Source organism: Narcine bancroftii, chromosome 4 (genome assembly GCF_036971445.1).
Source record: "Narcine bancroftii isolate sNarBan1 chromosome 4, sNarBan1.hap1, whole genome shotgun sequence".
In the NCBI taxonomy this organism is placed as follows: domain Eukaryota; kingdom Metazoa; phylum Chordata; class Chondrichthyes; order Torpediniformes; family Narcinidae; genus Narcine; species Narcine bancroftii.
In genome coordinates, this window is record NC_091472.1 from 309360451 (window position 1) to 309381448 (window position 20998).

Below are 20998 nucleotides of genomic sequence, written 5' to 3' on the forward strand. Positions count from 1 at the left end.
CAGATATCTTCAAGGGGTTTGGATTTCTACCATTCACCTATAAGATAAAATTAAAAGAGGACGCACAGCCAGTTGTGCATCCTGCAAGGAGGGTTCCAGCGCCACTAAAAGAAAAGCTCAAGCGGGAACTCGACTGAATGGTGTCACTAGGCATCATAAAGAAAGTGGAGGAGCCCACACAATGGGTGAATTCAATGGTGTGCATCAAAAAGAACAGTAACCTACACATGTGCTTAGACCAAAAGACTTGAATACCAATATAAAGAGGGAACATTATCAGACTACAACCAGGCAAATAAAACTGTATGAATATTGCACAAAGTTCTGCACATTTAATACACCATTTGACAGATACTCCGGTCTGAGGATGCCTTTTGGAATTTCCTCATCTCTGGAAGTGTTCCACAGGACAATAGAGCACATCATAGAAGGAATAAATGGGGTACATGTGTACATGGATGACAGGATCCTATAGGGATCCACACAAGAACAATACAATGAGGGGCTCATCAAAATTCTACAACACATCCAGAAGTATTGACTAAAGCTAAACAGGGAAAAATGTCAGTTTGGTGTGAAGGAAATCATCTTTCTGGGAGATAAACTGTCAGAGGCAGGTGTGGAGCCAGATAAGAGTATGGTGAAAGCAATTTTAGAGAGGCCCAGACCCACTGACAAACAGGTGTATATTGAGAGTGCTGGGAATGATCAATTTCATTGGTAAATTCATAAGACTATTCCAACTACAGAATCAGTGCTACTAACATTCTTTGACGCATCCAGAAGGACAAAAATATCTATGAACACTTTAAAAGATGGAAATGGTGCCATAATACTTCAGGCTGTGGGAGAAGATTGGAGGTCAGTAGCACATGCATCAAGGACGATGACAACATATTAATATTGATAAGCGCAGATTGAGAAAGAGGGTCTAGGTCTGGTTTCTGGACGAGAAATTCCACAGTTACCAACGTCCATGGTAGAGACAGGTCCACAGGCTATTAATAGCAATAATCAAGAAAAATCTCAGTGAAATGACACCATGAATCCAAAGACTGATGATGAAGCTACAACGTTATGACTTTGAATTGGTGTGCACACCAGGGAAAACATTGTATTAGCTGATAATTATCCAGAGCAATGCTGCAGAGTGAAGCACACAATGAGAGTTCCACAAAAATAGATGTGATTCTCCACGTGAACCTGATCACTGAATCCCTTCCCGCATCTGGCATGAAATCCAAGCAGATCACAGCTGAAACAGAAAAGGACACAGTTCTACAGAAGGTCATCAAGAATCTGAATGAAGATTGGCCTAGAGGTGAATGTCAGCAATAATACAATATCAGAGCAGAGCTGAGTGTTGTCAATGGGCTTCTACTCAGACAGAACAGAACTGTCATTTGTCGATCACTGCAACAAGAAGTGCTGAAAAGGGGCACCTTGGGATGGAAAAATGCAAAGTGAGGGCCAGAACTGCTGTTTATTGGCCAGGGATAAATGAGACCTGTGTGAAACATCACACAAAAGAGCCAAAGTAACCCATGACCATAACTGACTTACTGGAGGAGCTATGGCAGAAAGTTGTGACTGATCTGTTCCACCTCCTGGTTATTGACTATCTATCGAACTATCCTAAGATGGAACTGGTTCCTAACATGTCTGCTGGTTGCCTGATCAAGTGTATGAAATCGATCTATGCTCAAATCGTCTACAGTGAAAATGGACATGACATAGTTGTAGAGAATTCCATAACTTTGCAGAAGAGTATGATTTTCAACATGTGAATTCAAGTCCTCTGCATCCACAGTCAAAAGGTAAAGCAGTGAAAGGCCACTGAGACAGAGGTGCACCAAAGAAGAGGTACAAGGACTGCCTAAAGAAAGCTCTTGGTGCCTGCCCCATTGATCACCGCCAGTGGGCTGATCTCGCCTCAAACCGTGCACCTTGGTGCCTCACAGTTCGGCGGGCAGCAACCTCCTTTGAAAAAGACCGCAGAGCCCACCTCACTGTCAAAAGACAAAGGAGGAAAAGCCCAACACCCAACCCCAACCCACCAATTTTCCCTTGCAACCGCTGCAACCATGTCTGCCTGTCCCATATCGGACTTGTCAGCCACAAACGAGCCTGCAGCTAACGTGGACTTTACCCCTCCATAAATCTTCGTCTGTGAAGCCAAGCCAAAGAAGAGAAAGAAAGGAGTTCACAGAGTTAAACAGGTGCTCAAGAAAGCACAGGTCAGTTGCTCAGATCCTTATCTAGCTCGGTTGAGTTACCGAACATCACCACTTGAACGTGGTATGTCATCTGCTGAACTTCTGATGGGACGCAGACCACATTTCCTTACTCCACAGACCCAAACAAGAAAAGAGATGTCAAACGGAAACAAAAGCATCTGCAATGGAGACAAGAAGCAAACCATGACAAGTCAGCAAGAAGCTTAGGGTCACTGGCATAATTACGACACAGGGAGAGTCAGAGATTCCAACACTTGAGACAGAAACGTTACTGTTCTGAAAGAAGCAAATCCAAGATCCTACACTGTCAGAACAGAGGAGGGTCAAATAGTGAGGAGGATGTGAAAATGCAAGAGACATTGCAGGAACAGACAAATGCAGAGGGTCCAGCCTGCGCAGCGACAGAGGAAACACCACCAGTGCTAGACAGTAGTGGAATGTGTAACATCTGTGGCCTCATACTTCTCTCTCAGTCTTAACTGAGAGAATTTGTTGTACCATCTACTTATTTAGGCTTTACTCTATCCCTTCAGGAGAGAGGAGACCCAAATGTATATACACCTCAAATCTCGATTTTTACCAATGAATTTTCAAGGTTAAATCATCCCGTTTTGTCTTGTTGGCTACCCATGAAATGCACTGTTCTACTGATAAGATTTGTAGATAACACTTGGTTTACTAAATTCTTTCCACCTTTGCAGTAGAAACACACATTCCACATATTCTGTTTGTATTTGATTAAAGTTAGTGACCTGTAAAATCCTGTTGAATTGTTGTATCGATGCTGACCTACTGTGTTTTTATTCTTCTACGTATTCATTACTTTGCAATTAATCACATTAAATATTTAAGTTCATAAACAGTGTAATCTGTAAAACGTAAGATGCTAAGCCCAGCCTTGTAGTTCTAGATTTTGTCATTGTAAATGTTTATTGTTGAAGAACCATTTTCAGTTTCATGCTATTTGTGTTCATTTTTTCTTATGATAGTTTGGTAATTGATGACCTAGGAAAATAGCACAAGAAATATTGTGATCAAGTGTCTCATTGGTTCTGATCAGGTTTTCATTCAGCATCCTGCCTTCTGTGTCTTGGATTAAACAGGACAATTCATTTAAATAAAGGACTCCTGCTCTGGTAGGTTGCCGATTACTCGTGGTGTTCCACAGGGGTCGGGGTTGGGGCCCTTTCTTTTCACAATGTATATTGATGATTTAGATTATGGAGTGAATGGCTAAGTTTGCAGATGAAACCAAGATAGATGTTGGAGTAGCAAGTGTTGAGGAAAGTGTTGCAGAGAGAATCGGACAGCTTAGGAGAGTGGGTAGATAAGATCCAATGTTGAGAAGTGTACGGTTGTACATTTTGGAAGAGGAAATAAACAGGCTGATTACTATTTGGATGGGGAGAAAATTCAAAATTCGGAAGTGCAAAGGAACTTGGGGGTCCTCGAGCAGGATAATCTAAAGGTTAACCACCAGGTTAGATTAGCAGTAAAGAAAGCGAATGCCGTGTTGGCATTCGTTTCAAGAGGAATAGCGTATAAGAGTAAAGAGGTGTAGATGAGACTCTATGGGACATTGGTGAGGCCTCTTTTGGAGAACTGTGTGCAGTTTTTGGCACCTTTTCTTAGAAGGTTGCTGGAGAGAGTACAGGGAAGATTTACAAGGATGATTCCTAGAATGCAGGGGCTAACACATGAGGAATGTTTAGCAGCTCTTGGACTGTATTCATCAGAGAATAGAAGAATGAGAGGGGATCTCATAGAAACATTTCGAATGCTGAAGGGATTGGACAAAGTCAATGCGAATAAGGTATTTCCCTTGGTGGGTGAATCCAGGACAAGAGGGCACTGTCTTAGAATTAGGGACCCATTTAAAACCGAGATGAGAAGAAATTTCTTCAGCCAAAGGGTCGTAGATTTGTGGAATTCGTTGCCACATACAACTGTGGAGACCCGATCACTGGGGAAGTTTAAGGAGGAGATTGATAGGTATCTCCTTGGTCAGGGTATCAAGGGATATGGGGAAAAGGCTGGAACTAGATTTGCAGACTCGATGGGCCAAATGGCCTACTTCTGTTTCTTGATCTTGTGATTACTATCTTATTTCTGTTTTTAAATAACCACACCAACATTATGTCTTGCTTGGGCTTTGGATTATTTTGAATAGCTTGCAGATTTGAAAGATTTTATTTTATAAATAAACAGCAGATGTTTGGCACTCTCAGGCTATTATCAATCACAAATAGATTCCTCTCAGAAAATGTTTATATTGTGTATTTTGTGGTAATTAAGTGATTGTTGTGAGTGTTTTAATTTTAAAAGCAAATGTTTTACCTCTACTAAATGTAGTCAAAATATTTAACTAAGCATGTGGCATGAATCTCGGGAATTATCAATTGTTATGGCAGAAAATTGAAACTTTTTTAAACTCTAAGTGTGACAGGATGTACAAATCTCCAAGGTCTTTCTTGAATGTGAGAATCTGATCCATATTTGCCAACTAATGCTTAAAAACAAAATGATTTACTGTCAAAGAATTTCATGCCAGGATAAACACTGTTTCGAGCCCAGAGGACTCCAAAACCCAGCAGCAATAGAAATTCACCAAGACAATGGTTACTTAAACAAAAGTTGCTTTTAATTTTCTTTAAACATAAAAACAGGATCAAACTTTAACTTATTACTATTAACTTAACTTATTACTTTTAACTTAACCCCCCACTTACATAAGTGCACGTGTATGTAATGTGTATATGTTCAGGAAGTTCGTTGATTCACAGTCCAATCTCACTTCTCGCTCCTCCAAGTTCACCAGTATCAGAGTTTAACATTTATGAATTTTGACCAAGCTCTGGTGCTTAAAGTTAAATGGTTACTGCTCAGGAAGGTTCTTGTTGGTTTCAGAGAGAAATTTATTGCTTTTTGGACACACAACAATCTGACTTCCTCCAATCAGTCACTTCAGTATCTTGCCGAAGAAACTTGCCCCATCATGGGTTTTCTAAGTGATAAACTCTTCCTCCAGGTCACCATAGAGTTCCTCTTGTTTCCCTTATTTCAGGAGAAATGGTCTAGCCAGCCGTTTCCTCTTGTAAGGACCACAAGGGCTTTGGATAGGCTGAACTCAGAACTCACAGCCTGTCTTCAAAATGGGGTTTTTCAATAAGCCTGCCAGGTTGCCATTTTGTAGCCTCATCTACTACTGTAGAACTGACTTCTCCCTCACTCTCTCTCTCTCTCTCTCTCTCTCCAAAAGAGAAATCATCCTGTTTGTTTTTTTTTCTCTGCTTGTAAAATCCAAATGACTTCTTACAGGGCTCCAAACCCAATCTTAGAACGATCTTATGAGCCTCTGCCTGTACATGATCAACATTCTGTTCCATTCACACCTTCTTTTGAAGTCCTTTCCAAAGCAGTTCCATTGTCTCTACAGAGTCTCTTGGAGCCTCAACGTCCAGCTTCAGCAAAGCTCTAGCATTTTTAAATGAGATGTCTTTTGTAAAGTGTAACTCTGTGGTGACCTACACTAACCCCCCACAATCTATCCCCTTTAGAGATAATATTTATCCGTGACCATACTAATATACTTGTAACAGCACATTGAACTCTGGACCAGTTAATTAATCTAATTTAGCAGTTCTGCAACTAGTGTCTGCCTCTAACCAGCGCATAACTTCTGCGCCAAAAAAGAATCATGTCACTGTTGACTTTAAGAGTGTCAGCTAAATCACACCATGGATGTATCAGTTATTGGGGATTTCTTGTTCAAATGTCCTAGATTTTCTTTTGATGGAAAATGCTACTTTTATTGCTTTTACTGTGGGCCTTTTGGGAAGTCTTTCCTTTGGTAATTAAGTCCACAGGCCATTTAACAATTGTTGATGGCGGGCCATCCAATTGGCCCGTGGCTGTGATGTAAGCAATAGTGAAGTACTGTCATAATGAGATGGTGGAGTGTTTCTTTTTCTATTTGGCACAAATAAATTTTAGTGAAAACCTTTGGATCTGAAGGATAGTGCTATAGCAGGTATGATCGACATGTAGGGACGACTGCTTTGCACCTAAAAAGAAACTTTTATCAGTCAGTCTAAAAAAACTGGCCTTTGTAAGTACATAACAGTGGCAGAGAAACCCAGCAGGTCACATATTCCATATTCTTGATGGAGGACTCAGGCCTGCCTGAAATGTTGATTGCCTATCTTCCTATGGATGTTGCATGATCTGGCTAGTTTCTTCGGCATCTGCAAAATTTCTTTTGCAACTTTACTTTGTTACCCCGCACTTTTTAATCAGATCAGGTTTGTCCATGTACGGTGGGAGTGTAATTTACTTTCTGTATTTCCTGTGTTGGTTGCAGTGCTAAACTATGCAGAAATGGAATTGTACACGGAAAAAATTATTTGTGTTAAAGTTGTGGTGATACAACCACTACACTTGCCGCACTCCTACTGGCCTACCGCAGAGGGGCAACCACTGTACCTGCAGGTAGGCAACCTGGGAGGCTGGCCCTAGTTAATCACCAGCCCGTATAAAGACTCGAGCTGGCCCCTTCGGGGACAGTCAGACCTGTGGAGCCAGCAAGATCCTGAGAGCTGGTGTGTAGAAGTTTAAGCTCGTTAAAATCTGTTGTGCAGTCTGCGGACTTGGTGTCAGAATTATTTGCACGGCAGTGCTAAGTTAAAACAAGCTTGATCCATCGGTGCTCTTTAACTCAAGACAGATTGTTATCCAGACCTTGTATCGGATTACAAATGGAACTAAACATTGACTGAGACGCTTCACTTTCACACATAGTCATATTATTTTTAATCCAGGAATGAAATCAAGACAGCAGACAGTTAATCTCACTTTCACTTGGGCTGACCATTCAGTGTGCCACTGTCAAGATCAGATAAACAGATGCTAAAAGTGGGGCTATAATGAACCTGAAGCTTGGAACCCAAGCAAAGGTTGAGCAAGAGCTCTTCAATGATGCTTACCAGCAATTTGCTTTCATCCAGCTCTGTGGACAGGGCACAGTAAAGATTTCCACGTTGTTGGATGAATACTGGAATAATTTCTTTGGAAGGTATATTTCCCGCAAAAAAGATAATGTGTGCAATTCATAAGTAAACTATTGCCAAGCTCTTAGCTGTGGAGAGGAAGGAGTGGAAATCAGAATGAGCAAATGAACATGAATGAAAGATGTGGATGTGTGCAAGTTTGCATGCTTTCACATGCCCTGGAGCAGTCCACAGGCAATAATGTGCTTTTGAAATGTCATTACCACAGCAGAGTAGAAAATGTTCCAGATAATTTGCAAGGAGCAAACTCCTTGGCCAGTAGCAAATATTGCAAGTGTGAATATTGGCCAGATTATCAGGTGTTCTCCTCTACTTCCAAATAGTACAGTCTAATCTATTATGCTTTATCATCTCCAAAATGATACCTCAGCCTATAACATTGCAGCAACATTTCTTATGGTTTTTTTTTTTTACATAGCTGCTGTATTCCGGAAAATTATTACCAATTTTCCAGAACGCAGTCTGTGTAAAAAAAAAAATCTGAACAGGAATAATGGACTCATTCCCATTCTGAAATTTTACTTTCTGGATCCCGAGTAAATTTCCAAGAATGCCCGCAGTCTAAATTTAACTGAAGGCATCCGGAAACAACTGACTAATGAATAGCAAGTATTTGCAAGTTCTGCCTCTTTAATTACCACACTTCCAGTGTTCAGTGTAAACTGACGTAAGGAAATGGAGATTTTGAGTTTTGGTCGTTCGTGTGTGAATGGCCATTCCGGAAAGCAGGGAAAAAAATTTTTGAATGGGGAAAAAAGCGTTAATTCCATGTGCCAGACACAACAAAGTTTTGGCCAAGATTTATAGTTCAACTTTCTGGAGTGGGATTTCAGAACACAATTGATTTGGGGGCAAGAACACTATTAGTGGAATCTGAATGATGTATGGGGGGGAGTGAGTAGGGGGTGGAGAGTGAGTCGAGGGGTGGGGGTGGGTGGAGTGGTGGGGGTGGGTAGTAGGGGATGTTAGTGGAGGGGTGTGGGATAGGGGTTAGTGGAGGGGTGGGGGTGTTAGGGGAGGGATATGGGGGTGGGTAGAGTGGTGGGGTGTAGGGGGGTTAGTGAAGGGGTGGGGGTAGAGGGGGTTAGTGGAGGGGTGGGGGTAGAGGGGGTTAGTGGAGGGGTGGGGAGCTGGGGGCTTAGTGGGGGGGTGGGGAGCTGGGGGTTTAGTGGGGGGGGTGGGGAGCTGGGGGTTTAGTGGGGGGGGTGGGGGTTAATGGGGGTAGGGGGTTAGTGGGGGTAGGGGGTTTGTGGAGGGGTGAGGGGTCGGGGTTTAGTAGAGGGAGGTGGAGGAGGAGGGGGTTAGTAGAGGGATGGGGGTTAGGGGGATTAGTGGAGGGAGGGGGAGGGTTAGGGGGAGGGGGTTAGTAGAGGGGTGGGGGTAGGGGGTTAGTGGGGGTAGGGGGTTTGGAGGGGTGAGGGGTAGGGGTTTAGTGGTGGGGTGGGGGGTTAGTGGGGGGTAGGGGGTTTGAGGGGTAAGGGTTTAGTGGAGGGGTGGGGGGTTAGTGGAGGGGTGGGGGGTTAGTGGAGGGGTGGGGGGTTAGTGGAGGGGTGGGGGGTTAGTGGGGGGAGTAGGGATTTGTGGAGAGGTGAGGGGTAGGGGTTTAGTGGAGGGGTTGGGGGGGTTAGTGGAGGGGTTGGGGGTGTTAGTGGAGGGGTTGGGGGGGTTAGTGGAGGGGTTGGGGGGGTTAGTGGAGGGGTTGGGGGGGTTAGTGGAGGGGTTGGGGGGGTTAGTGGAGGGGTTGGGGGGGTTAGTGGAGGGGTTGGGGGGGTTAGTGGAGGGGTTGGGGGGGTTAGTGGAGGGGTTGGGGGGTTAGTGGAGGGGTTGGGGGGGTTAGTGGAGGGGTTGGGGGGGTTAGTGGAGGGGTTGGGGGGGTTAGTGGAGGGGTTGGGGGGGTTAGTGGAGGGGTTGGGGGGGTTAGTGGAGGGGTTGGGGGGGTTAGTGGAGGGGTTGGGGGGGTTAGTGGAGGGGTTGGGGGGGTTAGTGGAGGGGTTGGGGGGTTAGTGGAGGGGTTGGGGGGGTTAGTGGAGGGGTTGGGGGGGTTAGTGGAGGGGTTGGGGGGGTTAGTGGAGGGGTTGGGGGGGTTAGTGGAGGGGTTGGGGGGGTTAGTGGAGGGGTTGGGGGGGTTCGTGGAGGGGTTGGGGGGGTTCGTGGAGGGGTTGGGGGGGTTCGTGGAGGGGTTGGGGGGGTTCGTGGAGGGGTTGGGGGGGTTCGTGGAGGGGTTGGGGGGGTTCGTGGAGGGGTTGGGGGGTTAGTGGAGGGGTGGGGGGTTAGTGGAGGGGTGGGGGGTTAGTGGAGGGGTGGGCGTTAGTGGAGGGGTGGGCGTTAGTGGAGGGGTGGGCGTTAGTGGAGGGGTGGGCGTTAGTGGAGGGGTGGGGGGTTAGTGGAGGGGTGGGGGGTTAGTGGAGGGGTGGGGGGTTAGTGGAGGGGTGGGGGTTAGTGGAGGGGTGGGGGGTTAGTGGAGGGGTGGGGGGTTAGTGGAGGGGTGGGGGGTTAGTGGAGGGGTGGGGGGTTAGTGGAGGGGTGGGGGGTTAGTGGAGGGGTGGGGGGTTAGTGGAGGGGTGGGGGGTTAGTGGAGGGGTGGGGGGTTAGTGGGGGGAGTAGGGATTTGTGGAGAGGTGAGGGGTAGGGGTTTAGTGGAGGGGTTGGGGGGGTTAGTGGAGGGGTTGGGGGGGTTAGTGGAGGGGTTGGGGGGGTTAGTGGAGGGGTTGGGGGGGTTAGTGGAGGGGTTGGGGGGGTTAGTGGAGGGGTTGGGGGGGTTCGTGGAGGGGTTGGGGGGGTTCGTGGAGGGGTTGGGGGGGTTCGTGGAGGGGTTGGGGGGGTTCGTGGAGGGGTTGGGGGGGTTCGTGGAGGGGTTGGGGGGGTTCGTGGAGGGGTTGGGGGGGTTCGTGGAGGGGTTGGGGGGGTTCGTGGAGGGGTTGGGGGGGTTCGTGGAGGGGTTGGGGGGGTTCGTGGAGGGGTTGGGGGGGTTCGTGGAGGGGTTGGGGGGGTTCGTGGAGGGGTTGGGGGGGTTCGTGGAGGGGTTGGGGGGGTTCGTGGAGGGGTTAGGGGGGTTCGTGGAGGGGTTAGGGGGGTTCGTGGAGGGTTGGGGGGGTTCGTGGAGGGTTGGGGGGTTCGTGGAGGGGTTGGGGGGTTCGTGGAGGAGTTGGGGGGGTTCGTGGAGGGGTGAGGGGTTCGTGGAGGGGTGAGGGGTTCGTGGAGGGGTGAGGGGTTCGTGGAGGGGTGAGGGGTTCGTGGAGGGGTGAGGGGTTCGTGGAGGGGTGAGGGGTTCGTGGAGGGGTGAGGGGTTCGTGGAGGGGTGAGGGGTTCGTGGAGGGGTGAGGGGTTCGTGGAGGGGTGAGGGGTTCGTGGAGGGGTGAGGGGTTCGTGGAGGAGTGAGGGGTTCGTGGAGGGGTGAGGGATAGGGGTTTAGTGGAGAGAGGGGTGGGGGTTGGGGGTTTGGAGGGGTGAGGGGTAGGTGTTTTGTGGAGGGGTGAGGGGTAGGCAGTTAGTGAGGGTTGGGGATAGGGGTTTTGTGGGGGGTAGGGGGGTTGGAGGGGTGACGGGTAGGGGTTTAGTGGAGGGGTTGAGTGGTTAGTGGAGGGGTGACGGGTAGGGGTTTAGTGGAGGGGTTGGGAGGTTAGTGGAGGGGTGAGGGGTAGAGGTTTAGTGGAGAGTTGGAGGGTAGGGGGGTTGGGGGTTTGGAGGGGTGAGAGGTAGGGGTTTAATGGAGGGGTATGGGTTTAGTGGAGGGGTGAGGGTTAGGGGTTTCGTGGAGGGGTGAGGGTTAGGGGTTTCGTGGAGGGGTGGGGAAGTTTAGGGTTAGTGGGTGGTGGGGTGGGGGGGGGTGGATGGAGAGGGTGGGAGGTGTTTAAAAGACATAAACGTCTCCCTCTGTTGTCAAGAAGGAAACGAACCATAAAAGCAGGAAGTGTCTTAACTGTTGACAAGGGAAAAGTCGGCCAGTTCGCGCTGCCGCCTGAATTCCGCGGGACCTGGGTGAAGTGGCGGCGACCTTGACTGGTCACTCGACTGAAGCAGAGGGGCGGGAAGAACTTTTTTGGGCGCCTTTTCTGGATGGACGGTAACGCTGGGAAACGCTACAATGAGCGTCCAGACGCAGCTGATACGGGGGTAACATGGTCAGGTAAGTTCCATCCCGACATTTCGCGGGAAGACCACCCCCCCCCCCTCATGAACAGCCCAGGAGGAAGAGAAAGAGTTAAGGTTGCGAGGACGGCTGTGAAGAAGCTGTTTGGCATCTCTCCAGGGGACTCGGGTAGCAGCGGCGCTGAACCCGGGACCGGTCTCCACTTGCTGGGCTCGGAACCCCCCGGCTGGACCCTGGAAGGGGAGCAGAGAGCGGGGCTGGTGGCTCGGACTTCTCTGTCCCTGCTCCGTGTCCTGGTCGGAGCGGCCGAGGTACGTGGGCTCACTTCCTGAACATTGAACCAGAATTAACTGGCCAAGGACGGGGACGGGACGGGGGTCGGGGACGGAGACGGGACGGGGGTCCGGGTCGGGGACGGAGACGGGACGGGGGTCCGGGTCGGGGACGGAGACGGGACGGGGGTCCGGGTCGGGGACGGAGACGGGACGGGGGTCCGGGTCGGGGACGGAGACGGGACGGGGGTCCGGGTCGGGGACGGAGACGGGACGGGGGTCCGGGTCGGGGACGGAGACGGGACGGGGGTCCGGGTCGGGGACGGAGACGGGACGGGGGTCCGGGTCGGGGACGGGGACGGGGGTCCGGGTCGGGGTCGGGGACGGGGGTCCGGGTCGGGGTCGGGGACGGGGGTCCGGGTCGGGGACGGAGACGGGACGGGGGTCCGGGTCGGGGACGGAGACGGGACGGGGGTCCGGGTCGGGGACGGAGACGGGACGGGGGTCCGGGTCGGGGACGGAGACGGGACGGGGGTCCGGGTCGGGGACGGAGACGGGACGGGGGTCGGGGACGGAGACGGGACGGGGGTCCGGGTCGGGGACGGAGACGGGACGGGGGTCCGGGTCGGGGACGGAGACGGGACGGAGACGGGACGGGGGTCCGGGTCGGGGTCGGGGACGGGGGTCCGGGTCGGGGTCGGGGACGGGGGACGGGGGTCGGGGTCGGGGACGGGGGTCGGGGACGGGACGGGGGTCGGGGACCGGGTCGGGGACGGGACGGGGTCCGGGACGGGATGACGGGGACCGCCCGTGTTATTGGGAAGGGGTCGGTGTCTGGTCTGGCGCGGTGTTTCATGCTCCAAGTGGCTCCTTTACTTTTTAACTGAGGGAAAACAGCGGTGTTTGTCGTGAAATGCGGATCCTCAAGGTTAAACCCCCTCTCCATTAAGTTTTCCACTGCAGATGTTTTGTATTGAATATCGAGGGCAGTTCTGTCATGACTTGTACTGTGTGTCAAGTCCCCTTGCATGACCATACTCGCAAGGTAAAGACCACAGAGCGTTTCTCCAGGACCATGGAGCATACAAGTTAGAACAGAAGTTAAACCCATTGAAATATTAAACATTTCTATGTACTCTGTCACAGTATACAGTAAAAGTTCACTTATCCACATCTGTTCTGGGAGTTCATGAGCCTGATGGCTGGGGGAAAGGTTGCTTTCCCAATCTGGATTAAAGGGCCCGAGTGCTGCTGGACCTCTTACCAGATGAGTTTACTGAGGGGTGCTGGAGCCCTTCCCAGTGTTTATTGCCTTTTGCCTAGTGGCCTTCGTGGTAGGGAGAGGGCTCACCGCTGACTTCTCTATCCTCTGCGGGGTCTGAGGTGGTGCAGGTTCCAAACCAGGCGGTGAAGCCCTCGGTCCATCCTCCCGTAGAAGGTAGCGAGGGTGGGAGGTGAACTTTCCTCGGTGTTTGCCTGAAGGTAGAAGCGCGGCTGGGCTCTCTTGGCTGTGGAGTTGGTGTTGAGGGACCAGGTGAGATTTCCCCGCCAAGTGCACTCCAAGGGACTTGATACTCCTGCCCTCAATGGTCAGCAGAGCGTGGTCCCCCTGGGCCCTCCTGAAGCTGACCGCCCTCTCTTTTGGCTCTGCACCAGTACATCTTGGCTTTGCACCAGTACATTAGCGACTGCGCCTCAGCTCTCTAAGCTGACTCCCCATTCTCACTAATAAGGCCCACCATGTCAGCCAACTTGATGACATGGTTTAAGCTGTGTTTATCTGCACAGTTGTGGGCCAGCAGAGTGAACAGAAGTGGACAAAGCACGCAGCCCTGTGCTCACTGTGATAGCCTGGGAAGTGAACTGCGTGAGGGCTCCCCAACAGAAAGTCAAGAACCCAATTTCAGAGACAGGTGTTTAGACCCAGCAGGCTCAACTTCCTTAGCAAGTACTGAGGTATGATTGTGTTGAATGCCGAACTGAAGTCAATGAACAGCATTCGAAGATACCACTCCTTATTTTCCAGGTGGGTGAGGGCTAAGTGGAGGGCAGTGGTGATGGCATTGTCCATAGAGTGGTTGGATCTGTATGTGAACTGCAGTGTGTCCAGTGGTGGGGGCAGCAGGAGCCCCATGACGAGCCTCTCAAAACACCTCATGACAATGGAGGCAGGACACAAGATGACTTCTTCGGCACGGGGACAATGTCGCCTGTGGATTTCCACTGCTCTCCTTCCCAGAATGTATCTGAGTAAAATTAAATTTCCACCTTGCGGAGGGTATTTTCTTTGCCAGTATCTCCAAAAACATGTACTTGCCTAGAAAATAAATAAAAGCTGATAACTGATAAAGGATAAATAATGGACATTCAAAGTGTAGTAGGTCTTGGGTTTAGATTTGGACTTGAAACTTAACTTTCAGATATAATGATAATTTCATCACTTAGGGAATAAATAAGTATGCTTGAGTCTGAAAGTCTGTTCTATGTTGGCCTTTTGAGAATTCATTGTTGTTGACGTGGCAGCAAAAAACCCAAGGAATAAAAAAATTCAATTGATTCTAAGGATAGTTTATCAATTTACTTCATTAGAGCTTATACAGTATGCAGCAGATACTGTTATACCAAGGCAGATCCGATGGGTTGAATGGCCCAATTCCACTCCCAATTTTTTCTGATCTATGCCCTACCTGGACACCTCTTGGGGAGAAGTAAGGTTTTGAAGGCACGCTCCCAGGAAGTTTGTTCATATTTAAATTAGTGATGCAGTTACATGCGGTAGTGACTTGATATCACAGATTTTTTTCCAACTTGATGAAAGGGGAAAGGAGGAACCATTATCCCACAGGCGACAGGCACTTCATTTCCTTTTAATTCTCATCAGCTGCTCTCCTCTTCCCACAGCACTGCCATTTTTATCATGCTTCTGGATTTTGTACAGAGATCTTTTGCCCATTTGCAAGTGTTTGCACCTTCCTCCCCCCCCCCCCCCCCCACCCACTTGTTGCTATCAAGGAGGTACGTTTTTACCTTTTTTTAAAAAAATCCTGGATTTTTACACATTCTGCTCCATTTCTTCCTGATCTCTCCCCTCCTCGATTCCCTGTCTTCCTCGTTATTTCTCCCCATTCTTTCCCCTCAGTCTGGCACTTCTCCCCCCCCCGCCCCTTCTCTTCAACAAATTGTTTGAGCAGTTTTCCTCTTTAAAAGTTAGAAACTTTTTCCCCCTCTCCCTCAGTTGCTTGTCCTGTTTTTTTCCCCCACCCCAGTCTTGCCTTTAACATTGTTTAAGGCTTCCACTGAAATCTGATAGGATCCATTGTAATAGTCAATGGCTAAATATATCTGTGGGTGCAAATTCCTGAACTCTTTAAGAATTCCTGCCTACAACAAGCAGCTGCTTTGAGTTGTTTACAGTGGCTGGCTGGGGCAGGAGTCTGGGAGCAGAGCTCAGGGCTGGGACCAGTCTGCATTGGATTATGTTTGCAGGAATGGAGGTGTGTCCAAAGCAGAGATCTTGATCATCTGATTTTGATCTTCACAATCCCTGTCATGTAACTTTTGTGTAAAATATAATTTGTATATTGGATATTATTAATGGGCTTTCTGTCTTTGCTGTGGTCAGTTTTGAATTCTTCATTTAGAAGCTGTAATACTAAAAGTAAAGGTTCCATTATTATCATGTAACGCTACATTTAGAATGTAACATACATGAAATTCTTTTAACCTTTGTCTACCGTAAGAAAAACAGAGAGTCACCACTTTGTCAAGCGCACAGAAATGAGGCCCCAGCGAGGAATGAACTTGTGACCCCTGTAACCACTGAGCTATCGGAACCTCCTAAAGCTACTTTTAAAGAAATGATAAGGCGATCGAACTTGTAGATACCAAATGGTATTTAATGTTTTACTTTCTTTGATGACTCATTAGATTCAGCGAATGATGCCGTGACGTAATCAGACAATAAACTTTTCCCATGTATTGAAATAAGTAGCATAAAGCAATCCTTACCCTTAAAATGATCAGAAAATGTGACTGGTTCTTTAAGGTGCATAACTTCAAGGGGCTTGACAGCAAATAATTTGATAATTAGCAGGTTGCTCAATATTAACAAATTATATGAAACCCAGAATTGGCTAACAAATGCATGTCACATTTCTAAGAAATTGTTGAAAGCACTTCGTAGGCAATAAATTACTTGAAGAAAGCAATGCCAGATGTTAATGTCGGAGGCAGCCGTTCTTCACACAATATCATCTCCGAAATAGCAGTGAAGAACCAGTAAATCTGTTCTGCTGCTCTTCTTCCGGAGAGCTGAATCTGGAATCTTTTCAGAAGGCTATTTTTTTTCCATGTTGTAACTCTTGACGCAAAGGTTTGTGACATAATTCTACTGCTAGACCTCCTTTATCATTGCGCACCTGAAATTAAGCCGAGAATGATGGGCAGGGCAAGGCATCCTCAAGGAACATGCAACAGCTAATATTTTAGATGGATGGCTTTAAAATTACAAAAGTGAAATGAAAAATCATTGACCTGGAATATTAAGTTTCTCTCTCTGCACAGCTGCTGCCTGACCAACTGAGTCTTTCCTGTTTTTATTTTAGCTTTCCATCATCGGCAGTACTTTGCTTTTGAACCAGAAAGAACCTGGTACTTTAAATGCCAAATGGTAAGACAGCAGGATGTTCTGTCTTGCTGGAGTTTAGAGAAAATTAGATCTAATGTTCAAGGTAGAATTGGAGAAGATATGGCGCCCTAATTTGATAACTTGGGCTCTGGGGGTTTTCCGCCCGACATCCGAGAGCCGATACTCTATTCTTTTACAATTTATTTGCTGGTGACCGTGTTTAGTGGGAGGCATTAGATTAGTATTGGGGAGGGGGGGGGGAGATTTTTTTTCTTATTCTTGTTTTTTTTTTAACAATTAGAAGAGATTGGTTTATTTAGATGATAACATAACATAACATAACAATTACAGCACGGAAACAGGCCATTAGGCCCTTCTAGTCCGCACCGAACCAAACACCCCTTTCTAGTCCCACCTCCCTGCACAATGCCCATAACCCTCCATCTTCTTCTCATCCATAGACCTGTCCAACCTTTTCTTAAATAATACAATTGACTCCGCCGCCACTATTTCTCCTGGAAGATCATTTCACACGGCTACCACAAAATTCTCAAGGATTTTCACTTTTTCTGAGAATTATATAAGACAATCTATAGTTTACATATGACCGTATCCTGTATTGCATTATATAAAGCTATATATTTAATTAATATCCAAACAATATATGCATGTAATATTTCTCTATCAAATTAATTAGAATATTTTAAAAAGGGGTGGGAAGCCAAACTGTTCTGATTGTTCTTGCCTTTCTAATTGCATTTTTCCCTTCTACTTGCAGGTAGGAAATAAATAATCAATATGGAAGAGACAGTTCGATCTGGATGTGCACATAGCTGGAAAAATGCTAACGATAAGAGGAAGGCATGGGCAAGAAGCAGAGACTCTTGGCAAAATTCTGAGCCCAATGATGGCTGCCTCGTCACAGAGACCATGGAGGACGACTGCCCCTCGAACTTAGAACTGTCAAGAACCTCGGCCGAAGGTATGTTTCTCTGACATCTAATGTGCAAAGGATGTATTTCCATTGGTGAAGGAATAATAATTACATGGCAACTGTCGGTTTGGTGTAGCCTGAAGAACTTTTTCTCCCCCCACATTCTTTAAATTGTTTGTCGGATATGTTAACTTGTGTAAATGTTTGTTCCTGTGTCCCAAGCATAATTTTCTGGTCCCACATAGTAGTTAATCCTTCCAAGGCCAAGCAAACAATTTAGTTATCTCTGGGCAGCTAAGAATGGACAGCAATTTAATTCCTGACACTGCCATTTGTATCCCAAGAGTGAATGGAGATGGGTGTGGAAATCACATTTCAATTGTTAGCATCTTGAGGGGCTGGTTTGCTTCTTGTCAAAATTCAGTGAAGGTAGAAATCTGCTCCCTGTCCCCTAATGGAAGGAAGCCAACAATGTATGTAAATAGCAGTCTATTTTGACACTTGTGGCTTTTCGACTGCAGGCCTGTCACGGCACAATCAAGAAATTTTGCCGCTACACGGACAGTCTAAGAAGGAATGTGCAGGAATTTTGAGTCAATTCCTCCACTGTGATTTACCCTGCAAGGCCCGTACAACAGTGTAAATTGTACCGGAAAAATTTGTTGATGTCTACTGCACGTCAAATCCCCTGGGACTATTGCATTCAGGGACTTGCAGTCTAAAAAAACGCCCAATGTGAATGACCCCACGGGCAGTAATTATGTTAATTTTTTTCTGCATTTTTTTTCCCTCACATTGCAGTCTACAAACCATAACTGATAGTGGCCTGGAATTGGGGCTCTCATGCAGCTTATCTTAAACCAAGAGATAAAGCAGGTGCAGGGTATGGTCAATATACAAAAGACGATAGGGTAATTATTCAATAATGTCATGACGTAATTGAAAACTGCAGCCTCTCAGTTACAGCAACCTAGCTTCAGGGTAGACTTTCCCTGTGACTGCCCTGGTTTCTTCCAAGTGCCCTGGCTTTCTTGCACACGCGGTTAATTGGGTTGACTCGAAGCCATTTCTTTTCAGGAGGCCATCAAGCAAAGCACCCAGCACTTGTCAATGAGTGGGCTACAGACTGATGAAGGGGCTGAATGTTAGTGAGTTTAAATGGTGGGGGGTTTCACTTGGAAGTCATTCAGATTGAAGGTGGCAAGGTGGATGAGGATTGGAAATAAAAGGCTTGAGGTAGAGAAGGGAGCAAGAGATGGTGCAGAAATTGATCTATTTGCCCCTCCAACCTATTCACCACTCTTTCGACTCAACCACTTGTATATTCTGGCATAAACTGATTTTCTGATGACTTCTTATTTTTATAAATGACCTAACCCCTTGGGTTCTCGCTTATTTTGAGAATGGAAATACCAAGACGAACGAAGATAGCTGTGAGAAAGTCATTTCCAAAGTCCATTGGGAAAACTTTAAAACCTGAATGATTCTGTGCAAAGATAAAGTGTGCAAGATGGCACCAAAGAATAGCATGGTCACTTTTGAATGGTGCATGATTTTATTGTCTTGGGTCACCTTCACCATCATTCTTGCTTAATTTTCTACATCTCCACAACTACCATTTAAAGTTCCAAATTTACTCCTGTCTGATCACATTTTCCTGAAAAGGTCAAGCATATTTAAATTGTTCTGATCATTTTCATTCAGCAAAAGAATTAATTGGATGACAGATCAGATGATTGTTCGGGTAATTATCTATGGCAATGTTTCATGTTGACATTCCTTTTCAAATAATGCCAGTAAAATATTGAATGTTCTGATGTAGAACCATAGAACACTACAGCACAGAAACAGGCCCCTTTGGTCCTTCTAGTCTATGCTGAATCATTTTTTTTAAAACCGTCCCACTGACCTGCACCCATCCATGTACCTATCCAAATTCCTCTTAAATGTTAAAATTGAGCCAGCATTTATCACTTCAGCTGGAATCATGTTCCCCCTAAACATTTCCCCTTTCACTCTTTACCCATGTTGTCTGATTTTGTATCTCACCTATCCTCTGTGGGAAAAGCTGACCTACATTTACTCTGTCTATCCTTCTCGCAATTTTAAATACCTCTATCAAATTTCCCCTCATTCTTCTACGCTCCAGGGGATAAAGTCGTAACCTGTTCAACCTTTCCTTGTAACTCAGTTCCTGAGGTCCGGGCAACATCCTAGCAAATCTTCTCTGCACTCTATCTTATTGATGTTTTTCCTGTAGTTAGGTGACCAAAACTGCACACAATCCTCCAAATTTGGCCTCACCAATGTCTTATACAGCTTTGACCTAACATCCCAACTCCTGTGCTCAGTACTTTGAGTTATGAAGGCCAATACATTCCAGAAGCTGTCTTTGCAATCCTATCCACCTGTGATGCCACTTACAGGGAATTATGTATCTGTATTCCCAGGTCCCTCTGTTCTACCACTCTCCTCAGTGCCCTACCATACACTGTGCACGTCCTTTCTTGGTTTGTCCTTCCAAAATGCAACACCTCACACTTGTCTGCCATTTTTCCACCTGACCCAGATCCCTTTGCAAGCTTTGAAAACCTTCTTTGCTGTCCACTCTTAGTGTCATCTGCAAACGTGCTCATCCAATTAACCACATGATCATCCAGATTATTAATTAAAGATGACAAACAACAGTCATCCCTGATCCGATCCCTGAAGCACACCACCAGTCACAGGTCTCCAGTCTGAGAAGCAATCATCCACTACTACTCCCTGGCTTCTCCTGTCCAGCCAATTTTTGAATCTACTTCACTATTCGGTTCCATGTCGGTTCCATGTCCACACTGCTTGTGTTCCTTACTTTCCAGAACTCCATGCCCATTTCCTGAATGGAAGGGAAACATTTAAGATCTTCCCCATCTCTTTTGGCTCCATACAAAGTCGACCTCTCTGATTTGCAAGGGAACCAATTTTGTCGCAAAATATTCTATTGCTTTTAATATACCCGTCGAACCCCTTAGGAATTTTCTTCACATTGTTTGCAAAAGCAACCTTGTGTCTTTTAGCCTTCCTGATTTCTCTCTTGAGGTTTTTCTTGCATTTTTTTAATACTCCTTGAGTACCTCATTTGCTCCATGTTGCCTATACCTGTTATACACCTCTCTCTTGTTCCGAACCAGGTCCCCGATATCCCTCGAAGCCCAAGGTTCGCTTTGCCTGCTAACCTTTAACCCTGACAGAATATAGAAACTCTGTGCTCACAAAATTTCACCTTTTGTGAGAGAGTCAAATGGATTGAACATTGGCTGAAAGGGAGAGGCCAGAGAGTGGTCTGTCAGGTTGGAGGCCGGTGACCAGTGGTGTGCCTCAAGGATCTGTATTGGGCCCATTGTTGTTCGTTATTTACATTAATGATCTAGATGATGGGGTGGTGAATTGGATTAGTAAATATGCAGACGATACTAAGATAGGTGGAATAGTGGATAATGAAGAAGGTTTTCAAGGATTGCAGAGGGATTTGGGCTGCTTAGAAAAGTGGGCTGAAAAATGGCAGATGGAATTTAATGCTGATAAGTGTGAGGTGCTTCATTTTGGTAAGAAGAATCAGAATAGGACATACGTGGTAAATGGGAGAGCATTGAGGAATACAGAAGAGCAGAAAGATTTAGGAGTGACGGTACATCGTTCCCTGAAGGTAGAAACTCACGTGAATAGGGTGGTGAAGAAGGCTTTTAGTATGCTGGCCTTTATCAATCATTGCATGGAATATAGGAGTTGG

At 46.9% G+C, this 20998-nt stretch overlaps 1 protein-coding gene across 5 annotated transcripts in view; it reads left to right on the top strand.

The window, feature by feature from the left end:
• itprid2 (ITPR interacting domain containing 2) overlaps positions 1 to 20998 on the top strand; it is a 176588-nt gene that overhangs the window by 94896 nt on the left and 60694 nt on the right. For 2 of the 5 annotated variants that reach the window (XM_069935873.1, XM_069935877.1), the window contains exon 2: positions 17071 to 17274. In XM_069935873.1, the coding sequence (XP_069791974.1) occupies positions 17091 to 17274 (184 nt within the window). In that variant the 5' untranslated portion in view covers positions 17071 to 17090. Of the gene's footprint in view, positions 1 to 11202; positions 11430 to 11498; positions 11705 to 16269; positions 16335 to 17070; positions 17275 to 20998 lie in introns of those variants that run through there. The other 3 variants (XM_069935872.1, XM_069935874.1, XM_069935875.1) reach the window with 3 other exon arrangements.